At 40.4% G+C, this 18,313-nt stretch overlaps 1 protein-coding gene across 3 annotated transcripts in view; it reads left to right on the forward strand.

Moving 5' to 3' along the window:
• The window catches only part of rhbdl3 (rhomboid, veinlet-like 3 (Drosophila)), an 85,053-nt gene that overhangs the window by 38,851 nt on the left and 27,889 nt on the right, over nt 1-18,313 (forward strand). For all 3 annotated transcript variants that reach the window (XM_074697144.1, XM_074697135.1, XM_074697127.1), the window contains one exon: nt 11,765-11,923. In XM_074697144.1, coding sequence (XP_074553245.1) covers nt 11,765-11,923 — 159 coding nt within the window. The remainder of the gene's footprint in view (nt 1-11,764; nt 11,924-18,313) is intronic.

Below are 18,313 nucleotides of genomic sequence, written 5' to 3' on the forward strand. Positions count from 1 at the left end.
TGGATCAGGTGGGAGCAGACATAGACTGAAAGGTCACTTGGACAAAGCTCTGGCAGATTGAGCCACACTGCATCGCCTTCCTTATTCGGGCAGTGTATGACTTCCTGCGTGGCCTGGTGAACCTCTTCACCTGGGGAAAAGTGGACACCCCAACCTGTCAACTGCCCCTGCCAGAGGGGCACACTGAGCCACAACCAGGTGCTGAAACTGAATGCAGACAGCATGAACAAAGACATCAGCAACTGAGGGGCCATTTACACGACAACAGTCTTAAGGTGAAATGCAAAAGTATTGTTGCGTTTCAGCCTTGCATTTACACGGACACTGCGTTTTAGCCAACCTAAAACTTAAACTTTTGAAACTTTTGACTGTGCATACAACAGTCCAACGGTACCATTGTTACAATCATTGTGGACTACCGTGTTGTGCATTTGCTGCTGAATCTGCTGACTGTTTTTCAACATAATGTGCATCTGTTGCTCCACTTCTGTACTTAGTTTTTTACCAAAACACCAGATGATCAGCTCAACTCTACTTCGGTGGAGATCTCCCAAAAGCAGCTTCTGGACAAGACAGTTATAGCACCACCTACAGGCCTGGCATGCTTACTACAGCGTTTTCAGTCCCTCAGCGTTTTTGTGTAAATGCAGATTTTTTTTTATTGGCGTTTTAACGTTTTTGGATGAAACATCGCGTAAACGGGGTCTGAAGCTGAGGGTGCAGGGCTAGAAGGTAAGATGTATTTCCATTGAGGTTGGCTGCAGGGATCCAATACACTGATCAGAATCGATTTGGCTATTATTGGAGGATCGGATAGCATCAGATTTCGCTGCGTGATTGAGACCGATCCAGTTTTCATGTATTTTCAGCATCGTCACGCTTTACGGCTGCTGCAAATCAAACCACAATGCAAAGGAGGAGGAACCAACAGGGCTCACTTTAATACAGCAAATATGATTCGTCATTTTCAACAAAATCACCCAACAGACTGCGGGATTTATCAGAGAAAGGTATCGGTAACGGCAAAACATATCATGAAAAAATGAGATCGAAAGTCAAGAAATCTGTATCGGGACATCCGTATTGGCTGCAGATGATTTGGGGGCACACACTCTCAAACTCTCAGCTCTCAGTGCACTGGGCAATACGAGAACAGCAAGGAACAAATCCATCAAGAATAAAAAACTCTTACTAGTGTCTCATGATCGTTTGTTGTGCCGCTGAATGCCTGTAACTGCAAAAATGAATCACAAAATCCCAGCCTTTAAAGTTAATTTTTTACCTGTTTGACAGTAATGTGTGAAAAAGTGACTCAGTAAATATTTCCAGTGAAGTCAAGGCCAACATTTTTGGTTGAGTGTCACTGTGTGGGCTGCTCTCTGCAGAGCTCCATCCTGTCTGAAATGTAGATGATGCTGACAAAGGTTTCATTTGATAAACTTACTACTTCTGCAGCAAAAATAAATCAGCGATGTCACTTGAAATTTTTTTTTTTTTTTTTTTGCTCCTTTGCTTCCCGAAACCTTAAACTAAAGCCATACTCCTTTTAGAAATAAATGAGACAGATACAAAGGAAAAGGTCACTGAAACGGAGCTTAGAGAATTCACTGGCTTCCTGCAGCATTTTCACCTGCACGATTATTAACACCACCAGCTCTCACTACATTAGCACCTGCTTACACACCCCTGACAGCTCCAGAGTGTGTGTAAGCTGTAAGAGGATTTGAAGGTGGAAGACCAGGATAGGATTGAGTTACTTACTGTCTCCCTTAATTAACTTTCTACACACTTTGGTCACACCTCGTGCTTAGCCTCATTAGGTCAGACTTTGTTTACTGTTCCAGACGGCAGCTCAAAGCACGAGGAGAGTGACCCGTACCAGTCTGGGTCAGAGGTCAATAAAGGTCATTTAGAGCTCAGAGTGAGAAGTGAAGGGCTTTAAGTGAATTCCCTTAGCTTTTTTTGCTCATAGGGGGCAACTTTTTGTCTGTTAGTCTCTTTTTATTATCCTTAACTGATTATTTTAAAATTACCATTCAGTCTGTCACAGTTTTAAAAATTAGGCTGTTAAAGGGTGTGAATCTTTTGTGCCTGTTAAATTGCTCTGTATTTTTTCCATCTTGCTGTGCAAACCTTGGAAAAATATCCCTGACCTCGCAGCCTCTCTTCTACTTCCTTAATATTCATCCTCATTAAATGAGCCTGAAGACAAAAAGCTTCACATTGTGTTCAGTCTGCACGCCCCGACGCTCTCCACAGCCCCCAAAACAGCCCCCTTTGCTCCCTGCTCCCCTCTACCCCCACTCCCTCCCTGTTTTTCTCCTCCGCACTGTCACCAGGCTGCTAAGAAGCCCTCAGTATGAAATCTCATTGGCTGTGACTGTTTTGTGGCATTATGTCTGCACACAGATTTGTGTATCTGTGTGCATGTGCGTGTGTACATGCCTATTTTAATCTGAGGGATTTGCTTCACGCTGCCTTTGCTGTTTGCAAAACAAGCCTAATGGAGTCGACACAGCAGTGCATGCTGGAGTTATGACAATGAGAAATGTTCAGGGTTAAAAGAGGCATCAAAATCTGGTTAACATACTTACATGCACAAGAGTAACTACATGCAGAAATGTAAGTACTGCATTACCCATAATCCTTTCCTCGCCCATATGTACAGAAGGAGAAGTAAAGCTGCAGGAAATAAGTAACCCAGATTTGTGTGTGTGTGTATTTGTGTGTCTGTTTAAGAGCTAAAACCACATGTATTAAAATAGGTCACAGACAAATGTAGCCAACACTGAATCAATTAAGCACCATTTTGTTCTTTACCCAGACAAATTCTGGGAGAAGACACTTAAACATTAATTTTAAATTATGGGCACATTTATATTTTCAGACAAAGTTTATCTACTAATGTCTTACAAAACAACATTTCTGCAAAATCTCAACAACTCTTACAGCTGACATCTCTAAATAATTGTATTTATGATAAGGTGAAACTGTGAGGGAGTTTTAAAAAGCACAATAGAGGACACAAGAGTAGATTAAAGTTATGAATTGATGCAGAAAACACAAAAACAAAACAATCCTGGTAAAATCCAGATCCTAATCCTGACATAAAAAATTCCTAACATATTTTCCCTACATCGCCCCCTACTGGAGAACATTTTCCTTGAGAAGAAGCAGAGTTTCCTGACTACTTGTCATTACTATTATAACTAATGCCATTATTGTTTTCCAGTTATGGGTAATCGAATAAATTGCTGTTTCTAATAGGGGTGGGAGAAAAAATCGAAAAGCAATATATCAAGGTTTTTTTTTTTTAGATCTTTTGTCAAAAATATTCATTTTTTTTATTTAAATTCGATTTCTACTGCATTGGAAAAAAGTTACTACTTTTCTCCAGCAGAGGGTAAAACGTTTCTCTCTGACTCACGTGATGTGCATTTAATGGGAAAATGTGGCTCCTGTTATAGTCTGTAGATGTTATCATCCTCGTTTAACTTTTCACACGGTCTGGTGTTAAAAGGGCAAACTAAACCTCGCAAAAATTTGAAAAACATGAAGAATCGCTATTTTAATTGAATCATTTCATTTTCCGCCACTTATCCGGGTCTGCGTTGCAGAGCCAGCAGTGCCATCAGTGAAGACCAATGGCTCCTGTCCACAGCCACTTCCACCAGCTCCTCTGAGGGGATAGGCCAGTTGAGGGACATAATCTCCCCACCATGTCCTAGTTCTGCCCCAGGGTCTACTCCCAGTTGGTCATGCCCAAAACACACCAAGCGTCTCAGAGGCATCCTCACCAGATGCCTGAACCACTTCACCTGGCTCCTCTCGATGTGGAGGAGCAGCGGCACTACTCCGAGCCTCTCCGGGGTGTCTAAGCTCTGAACGCTATCTCTAATGCCAGGCGGACGCTGTGCGATTTCGAGGGGATTTCACCTCGATTTTGCTGTCGCAGACCACGCTGCGTCATCGTGGAAACATCGTAGCGTCGGGATGTCCGGTCCTAAGCTGTACAGTGTGAGAACACTCACAAGGAAGGATTAATTGCTGCTGCGTTCTAACGATACTGCTGCGACCTCCCGATCAAACTTCTGGTATGTCCGAAATTTTTAGTGTGAGTGGTGTTACGTCACGATTCTACATTCGCGCCTGCGCAGAAGACACCGGTGGAGCTTTAAACAATGGCGGGCAACCCTCAACTTCAGACGTCTTGAAAGGAGTCGGAATTTTATTCTCCTTCTTTAGCTCTATTTACTACTTAATACTAGATGTTATTTTTGGCACCACGGGGAGCTCTTTGAAATTCGCTGTGTACCTGCGCTAGTATTATACTGGCAAGATCGATCATTCATCCGTTCATTCATTCATTCATTAGTAACTATGTTCATCATAACGTTATCGGCTACAGATGAGGAATTTGCCGGGGCAGCATGGTGTTTAAAGCAACATTGGCTGGCTAATGCTAATGTGAAACTATCATAGCTACTGTAAAACAATATAGAGTTTAACATTAACGTTACCTCAAGCTCCTGATGAAGGATGGACATCCCATACCGACCACGTCTCCTCAGCCATTCACGTATCCAAATCCTTTTGGATACGTGAATTCAGATTTCTTGTTCTTTTGCCCCTAAAATTGTAACAGAATTAAATTGCGAAAATAGTCCCATCCCTAGTTTCTAACATTATAATGCTGTTATAGTTACCACTAGTGAAATGTAGCACGTTATCATACACTGATGTTCATCGAACCTGACTAGCTCAGCCAAGTCTGGACCCCCCTTTCATGGTTTCTGATAAAGCTTCTGGAGTTGCAGGTGCAGTTTTTCTTGTATCAAGAAGTGTCCTTCTCTGCACGGATGTGTGAGTGCATCAAAAGAAAATTACCTCTATTTGGAGGCTGGAGATCGGATAAACGTAGCATGAAATTACCATCATTGGCCCGTTGTTGAGTGTACGTTGCCTCTGCTGCTCCACCCAGACAGCCTGTTGACTTCAGAGCAGCTCACTCATCTATAAACCTGCAGTGTATGAAAAAGAGGGAGCCAGGCAGTGTGTGTGTGTGTGTGTGTGATAGAAATAATATATGGCAGTCTGCATCAGAGAGTGACAGTAAAAGAGATAACAGGCAAATTTATCGAGCTGTTTATTTTCTTCCTATGTGTGCTTTAGAGGGAGGGGGTGAGAGGAGGGAGAGGGGTATGAAAGTAGGATGAGGGGGTGTTATGTGTGTGTGTGCGTGTGTGTGTGGGGTGGGAGAAGGCTGGCTGGGGATAAGGGTCTGTGTGTGTGTGTGTGTGTGTGTGTATGTGTGTGTGATTGAGAGGAAAAAGAGGGGGAGGTGTGCACTGGGGGTCTTGGATTGGACTGTAATCCTTTAGTCCTGGTTAGAAATACCCCTGCGCAGTCTGGGACAAACAATATGACACACACACACACACACACTCAGGCACACACACCAGTTTGCTTGGCTCTCACACTGCGCAGTGAGACTGGTGTTACTTCATCATGACAAAATGCCCTAAGTGGAAACTGGCTGAAACTCTTCGAGAGAAGGTTGGTTCTTTCTGTACAGTAGAGTAGAGGTTACATTTACATACATAATATATATATATATGTGTGTGTGTGTGTGCGTGTGTGTGTGTGAGAGAGAGAGAGAGACAGAGAGAAAGGATGTTTTGTTGGAGAAAATGTTGTATGCTCAGCAGTGCAAGTTTAATCATAGTCTGAATAAGCTGGAGTTTGTTTGCTTTTGAATAACCACTACAGTGTTTTGCATCGTCACCACAAACTGCTCTCTGGTTCTGGAGGAAAACAGAAAACGTTTCAGTCTCACTTCTTTCCTCTTCCTCCTCCTCCTCTTTCACCTCTTCTTCTTCTTTGGGATGCCATGTGTCAGCTGACACATTCAGACCGGTTGTCGTAGCTGAATTACTCACTTCTGCTTGTCATTCCAGTTTGTTTTTGTCCCAGCCAAACTCACATGATGCATTTTGTTGTCCTAAAACAGGACTTTACTCGCATGACATCACCCACTTCACAGCAGATTGGTACATTTCAGTCAGTTTTCACAAATATTGGGCTAAAGATGCTAGACAAAAATAACTCTAAATTAATTTAAAGTTAAAAAAAGTATTAACATTGATCATGCAATTACAGAGGGTGCCTGTTACGTCACTTCCCCCTCTGGGGCACGCCCCTCTCAGTCTGACTGAGTGGCAAAACAAACCTCAATCAATGTTATGCGTATAGCAGTAAATATGGAATATGAAGTTGAGGACAATTTGGCTTTTTGACTCTGATCCGTACGCGCTACTAAAGAATAAGTGGTCCTCGGACATTTACATTGACAGAAATCTCATATCCTGACATATGCTTGTACCTTCACTCTAGGAATAATATTACAGTTTGTAACTGACTGCTATTTAAAACTAACTATACTTTGGCTACAGAGAAAATATAAAGCGTAAGTTGCAGTTTAGTTAAGTCCCACAATTGGAGTTGATGGGGGAACTACTGAACATTTTTTAAAAGCCCTGAATGACTGACTACTGCTTGTGAAGTGTTAACTGGTATGTTTCTCTCATTCAAAGGAGAAGAAGTTAAAATGTTTTACATTGTTGTTCTAAACCAGGAGTTCTGAAACCTTTACTATCAAAAGAGCCATTTTGCCGAATCTAGACTGGATTAAAGGCATTCCAGAGCCACAAAACTATGGAGGTATTTCGGGTGCAAAATGTTTGAGCTCCTGTAACTTCGAATTTGTAGTTGTGTACATTGAATTTATATGTGTGAATCTGATTCCCAACACTCTATTAGTTGTGTACTTGTAAAGTAATTTCTTGTATGTGAACTTGTGCAACTTGTCCTCTAACATACAAACACAAATTGCTACTTACAACCACTCGAATCCTCCCCAGGAGTCACACATTCTCTGTTTTCTACAAGTGCAAATTAGAAATCATACCTCCGGTGTCTTCTGCTTGCTGTGACATCTGCTGAGATATTTGGTGCAAAACTAAAAAAATGATCTGTCCTGCTCTGGGATTGACAGACTTTTCCGCCAGTCAGAGCGAAACCACCCAGCCAATCAGAGGTCTTTATTCAGTCCAATGTTGGTGATTTTTGTCCCACAGCCAATTGATCCATCGCTAAGCCCCTCCCACAAACGTAAGTTCACATTCAGATTTGCACATATTCAAATTCTCACCCCACCTTCACTTCATACGAAACAGGTGCACAAGTATGTTTTGCACCTAGTGGGCTGCAACAATAGGTGCAAAATGTGAGCGTGTCAGTGTATATATATATGACTCGTAGAAAAGTATTTTTGCACCTGGAATTACAGTTGTGTGAATGTTTATTTTTGTGTTGTATTCATGGGGGAAAAAAAAACACATACATACACAGCTAATAGAGCGTGGAGAATCAGATTTACTGATACCTATACAAATGTAATGTGCATAACTACAAATTTGATGTTACAGGTACTCAAATATTTTGCGCCCAAAATACCTCCATATAAAACCTACTTTACCTTAACAATAGAGACTACACAGTGTATAAAATTCTGTATATTGTTAAAATTTATGCGTAATTAATTTTACTAGTGACAGAATCGAACAAGAAGAGCTACAGAAAGACTACTTGAATTGACAACATAGATCGATATTGTTGCTCAACTCACCATTTTTTTGTAGTTTGCTAATTTCTTGCCACATATCAAGCATGTGTATTAAGTCCACACGTTGGCAATTAAATGAATCCATCCTTGGAGAATTAAAATGTCGATTTTCTTCTAAATTTATCTTCATGTTGATTTGGTAATCTGACCATGGATGTGAAACTTAAGGTCAGCCACAGGTGCATAGAAAGTTGTTGGCTGTTGGTGTTGTAGGAAGTGGTGTAGAGCGGTAGCAGGCTTTATTGTAAGATGTGATGAATATTTACCTCAACAAAATGTTACATCATGATTTTATTTAGTGTGATCATCAATACCCTCTTTTCTAGAAATAATAATTCTTTATCCCAATAATTTTTTAAGCTTCAAGGAGCTACTGCTACAGAGTCAAAGAGCTGCATGAGGCTCTGGAGCCACAGGTTGCAGACCCCCAGTTGTGTTTCTGTAAATTGCAGCCATCTATCTGTTCCTCTGTCCTTTGGCTTTCAGTAGCCTGGAATGAGATAACTTTGACTGCTTTTCAAAACTGTTCGTACAATCAATTGCTGAATAGCTTTTTTTAATGGTATTTGAGGCAGCGCTGCCACTCATCTCCCTCTTTCTGACACTCAGTGGGCGTAACCGCAGTGACTTCTGCTTACTGTGACATCTTGTGCATACCCTCTATCACCAGTGTCTAACTACCCAGCTGTGTGAAATACTTGATTCTGATTGTTCAAACTCTTAAGTGTTGGAAACTAACAACAGCAAGAGCAAAACCACTGTCTAGTCAAATTATTTCAAATCAAGACCTGTAAATTTTAAGTCTACCTGTTTAACTAAGAGAAAAAAGTGACCTCCAGTTAAGTCAAATTTTATACACTGCAGCAAAATCATTAGTGTCTATCAGCATCCTAATCAGCTTTAAGCCAAACTACATAAATAGTGTTTGAGGGAATGACAGCAGAGATGATGGATGCAGCTCGAAATCATGAGCTGGATTGAAAAATTAACTATGTAAAAAGTTTTGATGTTTCCTGGTTTATATTTGATAGTATATTGACTGCATAGCCCTGAGAGGGGTGCCAACTTTTTAACTTGACCGTGAATTAAAATATTCGTCTGATCCACACAAAACATTCAGGCTCTGAGAGATGTGCAAAAAAAGTAACCAAATCAGGGAAACTAGATGATCTTCAGTCAGGCAAAGCTGACTGTTAAAACTGAATGGTGCACAACGGTATTATGTTTCATTTTTACATTTTCAAAACAGTCCTAAGCTATGATGGAAAGATATATGCTGTCCAATGACACTGACATTTACCTCTGATCCACACAAGATTAAATTAAAGTTATGAAATGATGACGAAAACTGATCCAGAATGGTTCAGTATGCGGTATAGAGGGATTATTTGTTTATCAACAACAGCGGATGCGCGCAACTTGGGTGCAGAAGCACTGCAGAGTATAATGGTTTGTCAGCCGATGTGGAAGAGTTAACCACCAAAAAACACATTTTATAACTCAATGTCATCACTTTGACTGACAGTAAAATGCTCCCAGGTTTGTAAAATAGCAGTGAGTGGACAGAAGAGATCAGCAAGTGAACAGATATTAGGTGGACAAATGTTTTTAGCAGAGAAACCAGCGTGTACCCAGAGAGGAAACACAACTCTCACTCGATGCTCATGACTGCAGTATTAGTGGACACTTATCAGACTGTGACAGACCAGGATGTAAACATTGTTTCATAATTTTCCCTAATTTTACTTTGGTCATAAAATTTGTTTCTGTTAATCATAATTTATAGGTTCACTCATTATTTACGGTTCATATTGAGTCCATGTTTGGTCAGAATCCCAGCCCCAAACCAACTTTTTCATAAATAAGCTGTAAAATCTGTATTTTGAGTATCAGCAGTTATTATTGCTTGTTTGCAGTCAAACCTGGTTAACTGAGGTTGGATAAAGACAGCACATTTAATTACACACACACAGACGTCGCTGGTGTATCAGTGTCAAGTGTGACCCTGTTAACTGGTGACTCTCTGCCGTTAGTCACCAGTTAGCATGGTCGCTATCAATGCCAAAACACAGGTTGTGCTGTAACGGTCGAAACTTGACAGAAGTTTCCTCTATTGTGTAGTATTGTTTTTGACAGCTGTCCACAGAAAATCCATAAATTTTGAAGCTTCTAACAGGTTGAATTCAGTGTTTAAAAAACGCTAACTCGTCTAAATGAATGGAGCCAAATGCTGCGGTCGAGATGCGTGCGCATCTTTATTATGACTTAGACTGATAATCCCGCTATAAGAAATATTTAGGACTTAAAATGTTAACAGTCTTAAAAACATCATGAAAAACATACCTGTTAAAACCCAGATCCTGATCCTGATCCTGCCATAAAAACATCCTGACATATTGTCCCTATATCGCCCCCTGTTGGAGAAAAATTTCCTTGCTAAAAAGCAGAGTTTGCTGATGTTTACGCAGCATGTAACACTGCAGAAAACTGACCACTGATCATCTGGTATCATGAGACAGTTGAGGAACAGGTGAGGTTTGACTGAATGAGTCTGTCGCTTACCAACAAAAATAGTTAACAGGTGAAGGACATAGTCATTTCAACTTTCATGGTTGATAAATATGTTGCATAGAGGGAGGAAAGGACTTTTTTGTTGTATTATTTGTACAACTTTCTTTTTCACATGCCTTCTCTGCACACTTTTTTAACTTTTTAGTGAACCTCAAGTATACATACTATCGCATCAACTCTCTAAGATGCCATGTACACAAGGAAAACCTTGAATTACATATTGGAAAAGATTGTAAATGCCTTAGACGTAACATCGGTTCATGTTTTGGCTGGGAGAGAAGCAAAGTGTGTATATGCTCTTTGCGATTACATCTAAGTGTTGCAGAAACTTCCGATTTAACTACACCCCTCCCCGTTACATTACGTGACTAAAAAACCACAGGGCCAGCCAAAATCTCTCCTCCCTGTCATCGTTTGGTTTTGCACAGAGCACCTCCTGCCAACCTCGCTTTACTCAGCCACTGCCAACACCAGCATATGGCAAACACACACACACACACACACAAACACACGCACATGCAAGAAAGCATCCATCTCTATTTCTGGTTCAGGGTCGTTGGAAACTGGCAGGCAGCTCATAATGTTTAAATGTCACATCTTTATGCATGAATGTGCTGTATTTACAAACGGACATGGCTACACTCACTCTTCCAAATCTGCAGATACACGACGCACAAAACTGCCTGCATTCACAAACAACCTGACATTCAAAGCTCATAAAGAAGTCCTGGTTCGTCACATCACGGGGGGAGTTTGTCTTCAGCTGTGCAGGGAAATAACGTTGCCAGGCTGCGGGCTTTTGAAGCCTTTTGTTGAGAGATAAAGTGCAGCTCAGTTTTCAGAATTTGGGCACAACTAAATGACTGTCTTTACTCACTTCTCAACTATTAGTTTCCTGTTTGTTTCCTATTGTTTCTATCTCTCTTTAAGACATTTCATTCAATTGTGTATCTCTAAGTGGCAGCCAAACTTTTATCTAACCCTCAAGATTTCGCGTTTTGAATTATTAAGCACACTACTTCTTAAAAGAGCATGTGAGACCAAGATTTTCAAGCTGAGTGTGAAGAGTGTGGAGCTTTTATCACAGTCAAGTGCTGAAGTAATCACAGCACTAAAGGTCTTTTGATTTGTCCTGTTTTTAAAAGTATCCTCTGGTGTTTTTCAGATTATCGTGAATGCCTCTTCTTTTCAGATGGTTGATAATAAGAAGAAATCAGTCTGTTGTTAAATGCTGCACTCAGTGTCATTTTGAAGGGAACTTCAAAGCTGTTGAGAGTTACCGCTGTGTCTCACTAGTCTGGCTTTTTGAGGCAATCAGGGCTCTTTTAGAAGAAGTGAAAACTCTGACTGATGGGTTTTTGTGAGTTTGATGTTTGGCAGCACAAAACACCAAGGGGATGTTAACCTCCTTATTTATTAATCTAATTTCTTTTTTGTGTTTCTGTGTGTTCTGATAAAATGTCAATACTTTTCTAATCCTTTTCTTTGTTCTTGTGTCTTTATCTTCAGTATGACCCAGACAACTCAGGCTTCATCAGCACGGAGAGGTTCAGGGACCTGCTGGCAACACACGGCTCTGAGCTTGACCCGCACAAACTGGAAGTCCTGTTGGCTCTCGCTGATGGGAACGCTGATGGAAAGATATGTTACCAAGACTTTGTCAACCTGGTACGATGTTTTAACCTTTTTTAGGCTTTAAGGCGCCAATACTTACCTTAATATCCCAGATCCCCTCTTGGTATCAGTATAAATTCCCAATCTAAGCCTCATGCTTTGGTTGCAATTAGAAGTATAAAAAAATATTGATACACCAATATATCACGATTCTTTGACCTGTGATAAAATATTGATTTTTTAAGTTCTTAATATGGATATATGTTAAAACAGAAAATCATGTTTTAGGTGAGTTGGAAGTACAATACATCTTCCACACCTTCATTTTTTTAAACACAATAAAATATAAAAAAGCTGCTTTTAATTAAAGAGTTAAATGTGTAAAATATGGCAATCACAATATTGTGATATTATTGTATTGTGACCCAAGTATCGTATCGTATCGTATCGTATCGTATCGTATCGTATCGTATTGTATTGTATTGTATTGTATTGTATCGTATCGTATCGTATCGTATCGTATCGTATTGTATCTTGCCAATATTCACCCCTAGTGACAGTGATGTTGGGAATCCTAGTAGTAGGGCAAAGGCCTAAAACAAAAAAATAATCATTACACAAAAATTAAATGCTAAAAGAATCTGAGATCGACACACTTGCTTCGTAAAACACTGAAGTACAGGGAAGCATGGCAAGACAAGAAAAGTCGAGACAGAAGGAAACTCAGGGACTATATACCCCCACAGGTTAACTACATTAAGACACAAGTGGAACTAATGAGTTCGAACAAATGGGAGGGATCCCCAAGGGCAGGAAGTAACACTAAACTAGACAAATTTTACAAAAAACTGATAAAAACAAGGACAGCACATGACAACAGGTGGGACTTTGAATCTATAAAGTTTGACACAAGTCTTGATTCAAACTGTTGCCCAAAATCCTGGACTTGATTGGCTGTTTTTTTTAAACAAAGGGTTAGGCGTTTTGTTCACTTTTGCTTTAAATTAACTTCAAACCTCCTCTGGTTAGTTATAATCAATAGAAAAAATTAACCTGCTTGATTGTTTTGTATTAAATCTTCATGGTTAACATGTTGTCAATGTAATACACTGACAGCTTTGTGTCGGAGTCAGTCTACTCTGTTTAGCTTGATATTTGCTAGTAAGAGCCTCTATTTGTAGGCTCAGCAATAAAAAATGAGAAATACTTGTAGAATCTGATTCTATCCATGTGTAACACATTGGTCATTTCTGCAAGCCAAGTCTTAAAATAAGGGACATCCTCGCCTTTCCACTGAGTTGAAACATATCTGTTAGAAATCAAACCTACTATTGTGCTTTTGATGTCATATAATCCATAGACTGTATAATATATGGATGTAGTCCCTGTGACTTCACCCACCCTGAACAGAGTAATGAAGCAGATTGTTGCTAGATTGCTACATTGGAAATGCTAACTCATGGGGTGGGCTAAGAGCCGCCAAAACCTGTCATTCATGTGAGCTGTGCTTTTATAGTCAGATTTGACAATAAAACTGATGTGAGCCTCAGAAATAGTTGGAAATATTTAGCTTAGACATTGTGTTAGATTTATTGACATAAAATATTTCATACATATTTAGGATTTTGTCCAGACTTGGTATTTTAATGAAGCCTTTTGCTAATCTTCCAGTGAAAATTCTCAGTCACACAATTTTTTTTTCACATCCTCCTCCAAGAGCCACGTTCAAGTATCACTGCAGCAACAAAGTGAAGAGTCATCCTGGTGGAGAACAACTCTCAGACTGGTGATAAATTCCCCTCTTAACGCTCACCTTGCTCCACTTTTACTTTCACCTTCAGACTGCAGTCTGCCGCTGATTGTCCGAAGTCTCATCCGAGCGTCTCCAGCTGCGCTCGCTGCCGTGTAACCTTCTCATTTTCTGTTTTTCTGCTGTCTCACTGCTGATCCTCTTGGGAGGCTGAACTGCTGACCCAGGACAGTGTGAAGGGGTCTCTGAGTGGGACTGTGCACAATAACTACTGGGTGGCAAGGGGGTGAAGTAGGGTGTGTGTGTGTGTGAGTGTGTAAGGGATTCATTGTCGTCTGTTGGTGTCCATCCCAGCTCACTCCCCTTCACTCTGATTCTTCAGAGCTGTTTATTGTCTGGTACAGTGGGTGAGGAATGAGGTCTGTGGGGAGCTTAGAAAATATCAAAAGGTTTTTTTTTAACTTAGTAACTCTGCTATTGGTGCATTTGGGTCATGTGACGAGCTGTGGCGTGCATCTAGAATTAGGACAATGGGGAATGGGTAGCTGCCATTTGCATGTACACTTAGTTATTTTACTTGAGGCTATTGTGTGCACCCCCCTCAGTGTTTTATACATTCAATGAGGGAGCCACAAAACAAAGGGGGCTAACACTGGCAGCAAAGGGGGGCATGCCCATGATTATGATAATCTGTTGACCAGTGAATGAATGTGTGTAGGTGCTGGACTTTGGCTTGTGTAAACTATCATAAGTTACCCTTTTTTTCACTTTCCATTCCTTGGAATATTGTTAATTGAAATAATTAAACTTGGAGCTTATGGTTGGATAAAAAAAGCTGTCTGGAATAGGTGCAGATGGAGTTGCCTCGTCGCCATGGGAAAACTTTTCTCCCACCTGTAACAGTACAAACACACAGGTCTTAAACTCCAGTGCTGATGTGATCAAGCTGTTATATCCTACAATGAATCATCACTGACATGTAAAGTGAACAGGATCAGATCGTTGTCTTCGGGTTAGAAAATACTTGGGAAATCAATCCCTCTTACAGCAACCACATAAAAAATTGAATCATTTTTTGAGGAAATAAAAGTCACATTGACTGTAGATTTAATGATTGGAACTCAACATCGTGTTATTAACACTGACCCATACATAGTGTTTTGGGTCAAAAATGGATTTGAGATCTACCAGCGTGGGTCAAGGAAATAGTTGTTTAGGATGTAATGAAACTATACAGGCCATGTTTGTGTGTATTTTTCACAAGACTGTGGTGACAGAGTTCGAGGTGGGCCTCAACACTGTCATGAGATACCATTAGCAATGGCTACCAAATTTGTTAATTTTTTAGGTGCTGACCAAATTCTGTCAAATGCACCGGGTACGGATTCATGTAAAATCAACAGGTACCATGTTTAGGTACCTAAACCGCATCCTTGTGACTGTGAGGGAGAGGAAGAGTAGCCCATTTTCCATGCTGGACATGAACACAGCAATTCAAGGTTATATGTTAAGGAATAAATATTTTGAATTGAAAAAATTTGAGATTTTATTTTTAAACAAATTGATTTCGATATTTGCCACATAAACTCAAAAAAGTACCAAAAATTAGTACCATTGAGTACCAGGGATTGGTACCATATCGTTTCAAATGTGAAAGGTACCCATCCCCAGAAACCATCCTGTGAAGGTAACAGTGAGGGTTAAACAGATGAGCATGTTTTATATATTCCACACACGCCTATTAATCATTTTTATCAACAATGAGCTTGACCACGTCAGAAATTACACACTGCAGCTTCTATACCAATTTCCCATTTATTTCTACGTTTTTTTTTTTGGCTTTTCATGTCTTTAATTGGAGGAGATGACCATGGATAGAGCAGAAAACAGGGTGGAAGGGGGGATTGGCATGCCGGGAAGAGGCAGCAGACTGGGTTCAAACCAAACAGCAGCCTCCAGTGTAAAAATATGACACAATGTGGAAGTGCTAAAATCTGCTGTTTCTTGAGTGTTCACTTGAGGCTGGCTCTGAAAGTAGCGGAAGTCATATTCACACCAAGCCAAAAAAAGCTGTTTTCCATAGCAGAAATTAACCTATTTACAGCCTAGTTCAAAAAACATCTCCTGTCTGAATTACTGATTTCACCATTGGCACACACTATTTACGAGGTGATTGTTTTTTTCTAACTCACATGACTGACAGGCGCCCTAAAGCTGTACTAGAAGCCCCACGGTCACTTCCAATATGGATAGCCGATATGCTTCAAAACTAGGTTTTAGAAACATTCGGGTGGCGTCGAGGAGCCTACGTCCATTAATTATTCTGTCTATGGTTCGAACCAAGGCCACCTGTTCAAGAGCAAACCTCATAGGGCTCAACATAAACAGCTGGGCCATCCGCACCATAACTTTTCATTTTAACACTGAAAAAATACATACACTCTATTCATAAGATGATTCTTGCATTAAAGTTATCTAGGAGCTGACTTCAGGCATTCAGATGTATAGATTTTAAGCGACCTCCTGCTGGATGTCTCAAAGCCACAAAGCTTTCCTGATTGGCTCAACGCCTTTCTTTTAACAAATAAAACTTCAAATTCAGATTTTTAGATTATTTATGAAGCAGAAGACCACATATGAGATGGGTACTGTGTTTAACTAGAAAGGAGAATGAGGTTTAGTTTCACTTCTTTACGAACTTCTTGTCACTTGGATTAAACCTAAGAAGGTAAATCATCATGATGTGTGCTAAAACTTTCTAAGGATGACTCAGAAAGTCAGAAAAAATCTACTTTTATAATGTGTTTAACTGATCAGAAAAATCAGAGGATGTAATAGATTTAAAATAAATGTAAATATGACATTTTTAGACATTTACATTTCACAGCCCAGAAATATAAAAAAAGGATGCTGTTTTTTTCAAGGGACCACAGTTACATTGGCTCAATGTTAGGAATTGGGCCAATAGGAGTCTGTCATTCAGGACTGAATGACTCATGTGTCCCTGTTGTGCTGTGAAAAGCTTGTAAATATGATGCTCGTATCTAAAGGAATGTAGAATATGTGAACACAAAAAAAGACCTTAGAAAGGCCGGCAGTGTTCCCCTGAAGATGAAGAGCAGAGCGTCACAGTCGAGAACTTAGGAGTCACAGTTCCTTCAACAAGTTCAGCACCCAGCTTCATTTTGTGGTTTCCTCTCCCCCTGGAGCCCCAGCCCTCAGGGGAGAGGAGTGAAAGAGGAGGGCAGGGAGGAGAAGAGAGGGCCGGGACAGTCTGAGTCCAACTGTTAGAGCTCTATTTGTCGCACCATCTCTCTTTTGCACCGCAGCTCCTCCATCAGAGTGATTGTCAGTAATTGCCTTCTCACAGCTCTGTCACAGTCAGCGTTCAAATCACCGCTCACTCCTTCTTAACCTTCCTCTCTCCATCTTCACTCTTTCCTTCATGTAAGCTCTCATTTTTTCTACCTCTGCTTCTTTCTTATCTGTGCCTTTCTGCTTTCTTTCTGCCCATCCATCTTCCTCGCTCTGACTTTCTCTCATTGATCAAACTGCGACCGTCCTGGGCAGAAAATGGCTCTGAGATCAAAATATCCACAGACAGGTTGAAACAGTCTGTTTTTTTACCCCTCAGTGGGACAGAGGAGGGACAGTCCTGATGGATGAGTGATGATACAGACAGATGCACTCTTCTCTGTTCTGTTTTGGGGTTTTGGTTTCATCTCCTGGCCTGATATTCTGTTTGCTGGAGAAATATTTGGATGCTTCTCTCTGTGTGCATTTGGACTCAGCCCATTAGCCAGCATCACGGTTATAATGAACCAAAGTTTGCTTCAAACTTTTTGTGACTGAGCTGAACCATTAGAGTCCAGCATCAGAGCTGTTGGTTCAGAAGTTCTGGCATAAAAACAAAGTTGAGAGAAGAAATTACATTCTTGGTGGTCCAAGGCCTTCATCATGGATCATTACATCTTTGGTTAATGTCCGACTGGAGACTGTTTTCTGCATGATCCCCTCCCACTCTTTCTGTCAACTTTCCTCTGTCAGCCGTCCAATAAAAGGCTGTAAACCTGATAAACCCAGACTCAGAATGACCCTTCAGCTCTTCTTCACAAGCTTTAAAGGCCAGACAATTCACAGAGGTCCCGTCCTCTTCAAAACAAATGGACCCAGTGATTAAAACCTATAAAAAACTATTTTCCCTGACATGAGAGTTTCTTCAGTGGTATTCAGTAGATACAACAGGTCAGCAGAGGGCTCAAGTTGAAATGCCTCTAGCTTGTTTCTTAGTTACTCAGCTTGTTTTTGGCAAAGAGTTTTTCCCTGCTCTGTGAATTATTTTTTTTAACCATAGACACATTTTCTACCAAGGTCAACCTTTTCTGTTGGACTCACAGACTTTAAAGAGATAACAAAAACAAAAACACTAGTTAAAGCAAAACAAGAATTCCCCAACACTTTAGCTGAAGGGTTATGAGTTTGTCAGCTGAGATGTTGTTTTTTTAATCTCTTAAACTGACTAAACTCCATCATTGATTTAAATTATAACCAGATAAAAGCAACAATGATAGTTTTTAACACTGACGGAGTAGTTGGCTGATCATTTTTAGATGTTTAGGTACCAATAAAACACTGATAAAAGTGCCATGGCTGCACAAAAAACTGGGCCTGACATCCCACTGACAGCATTTTTT

This window comes from Halichoeres trimaculatus, unplaced genomic scaffold (assembly GCF_033239565.1).
Source record: "Halichoeres trimaculatus isolate MK-OKI-2021-1 unplaced genomic scaffold, fHalTri1.1 fHalTri1_scaffold_2, whole genome shotgun sequence".
NCBI classification, from domain to species: domain Eukaryota; kingdom Metazoa; phylum Chordata; class Actinopteri; order Labriformes; family Labridae; genus Halichoeres; species Halichoeres trimaculatus.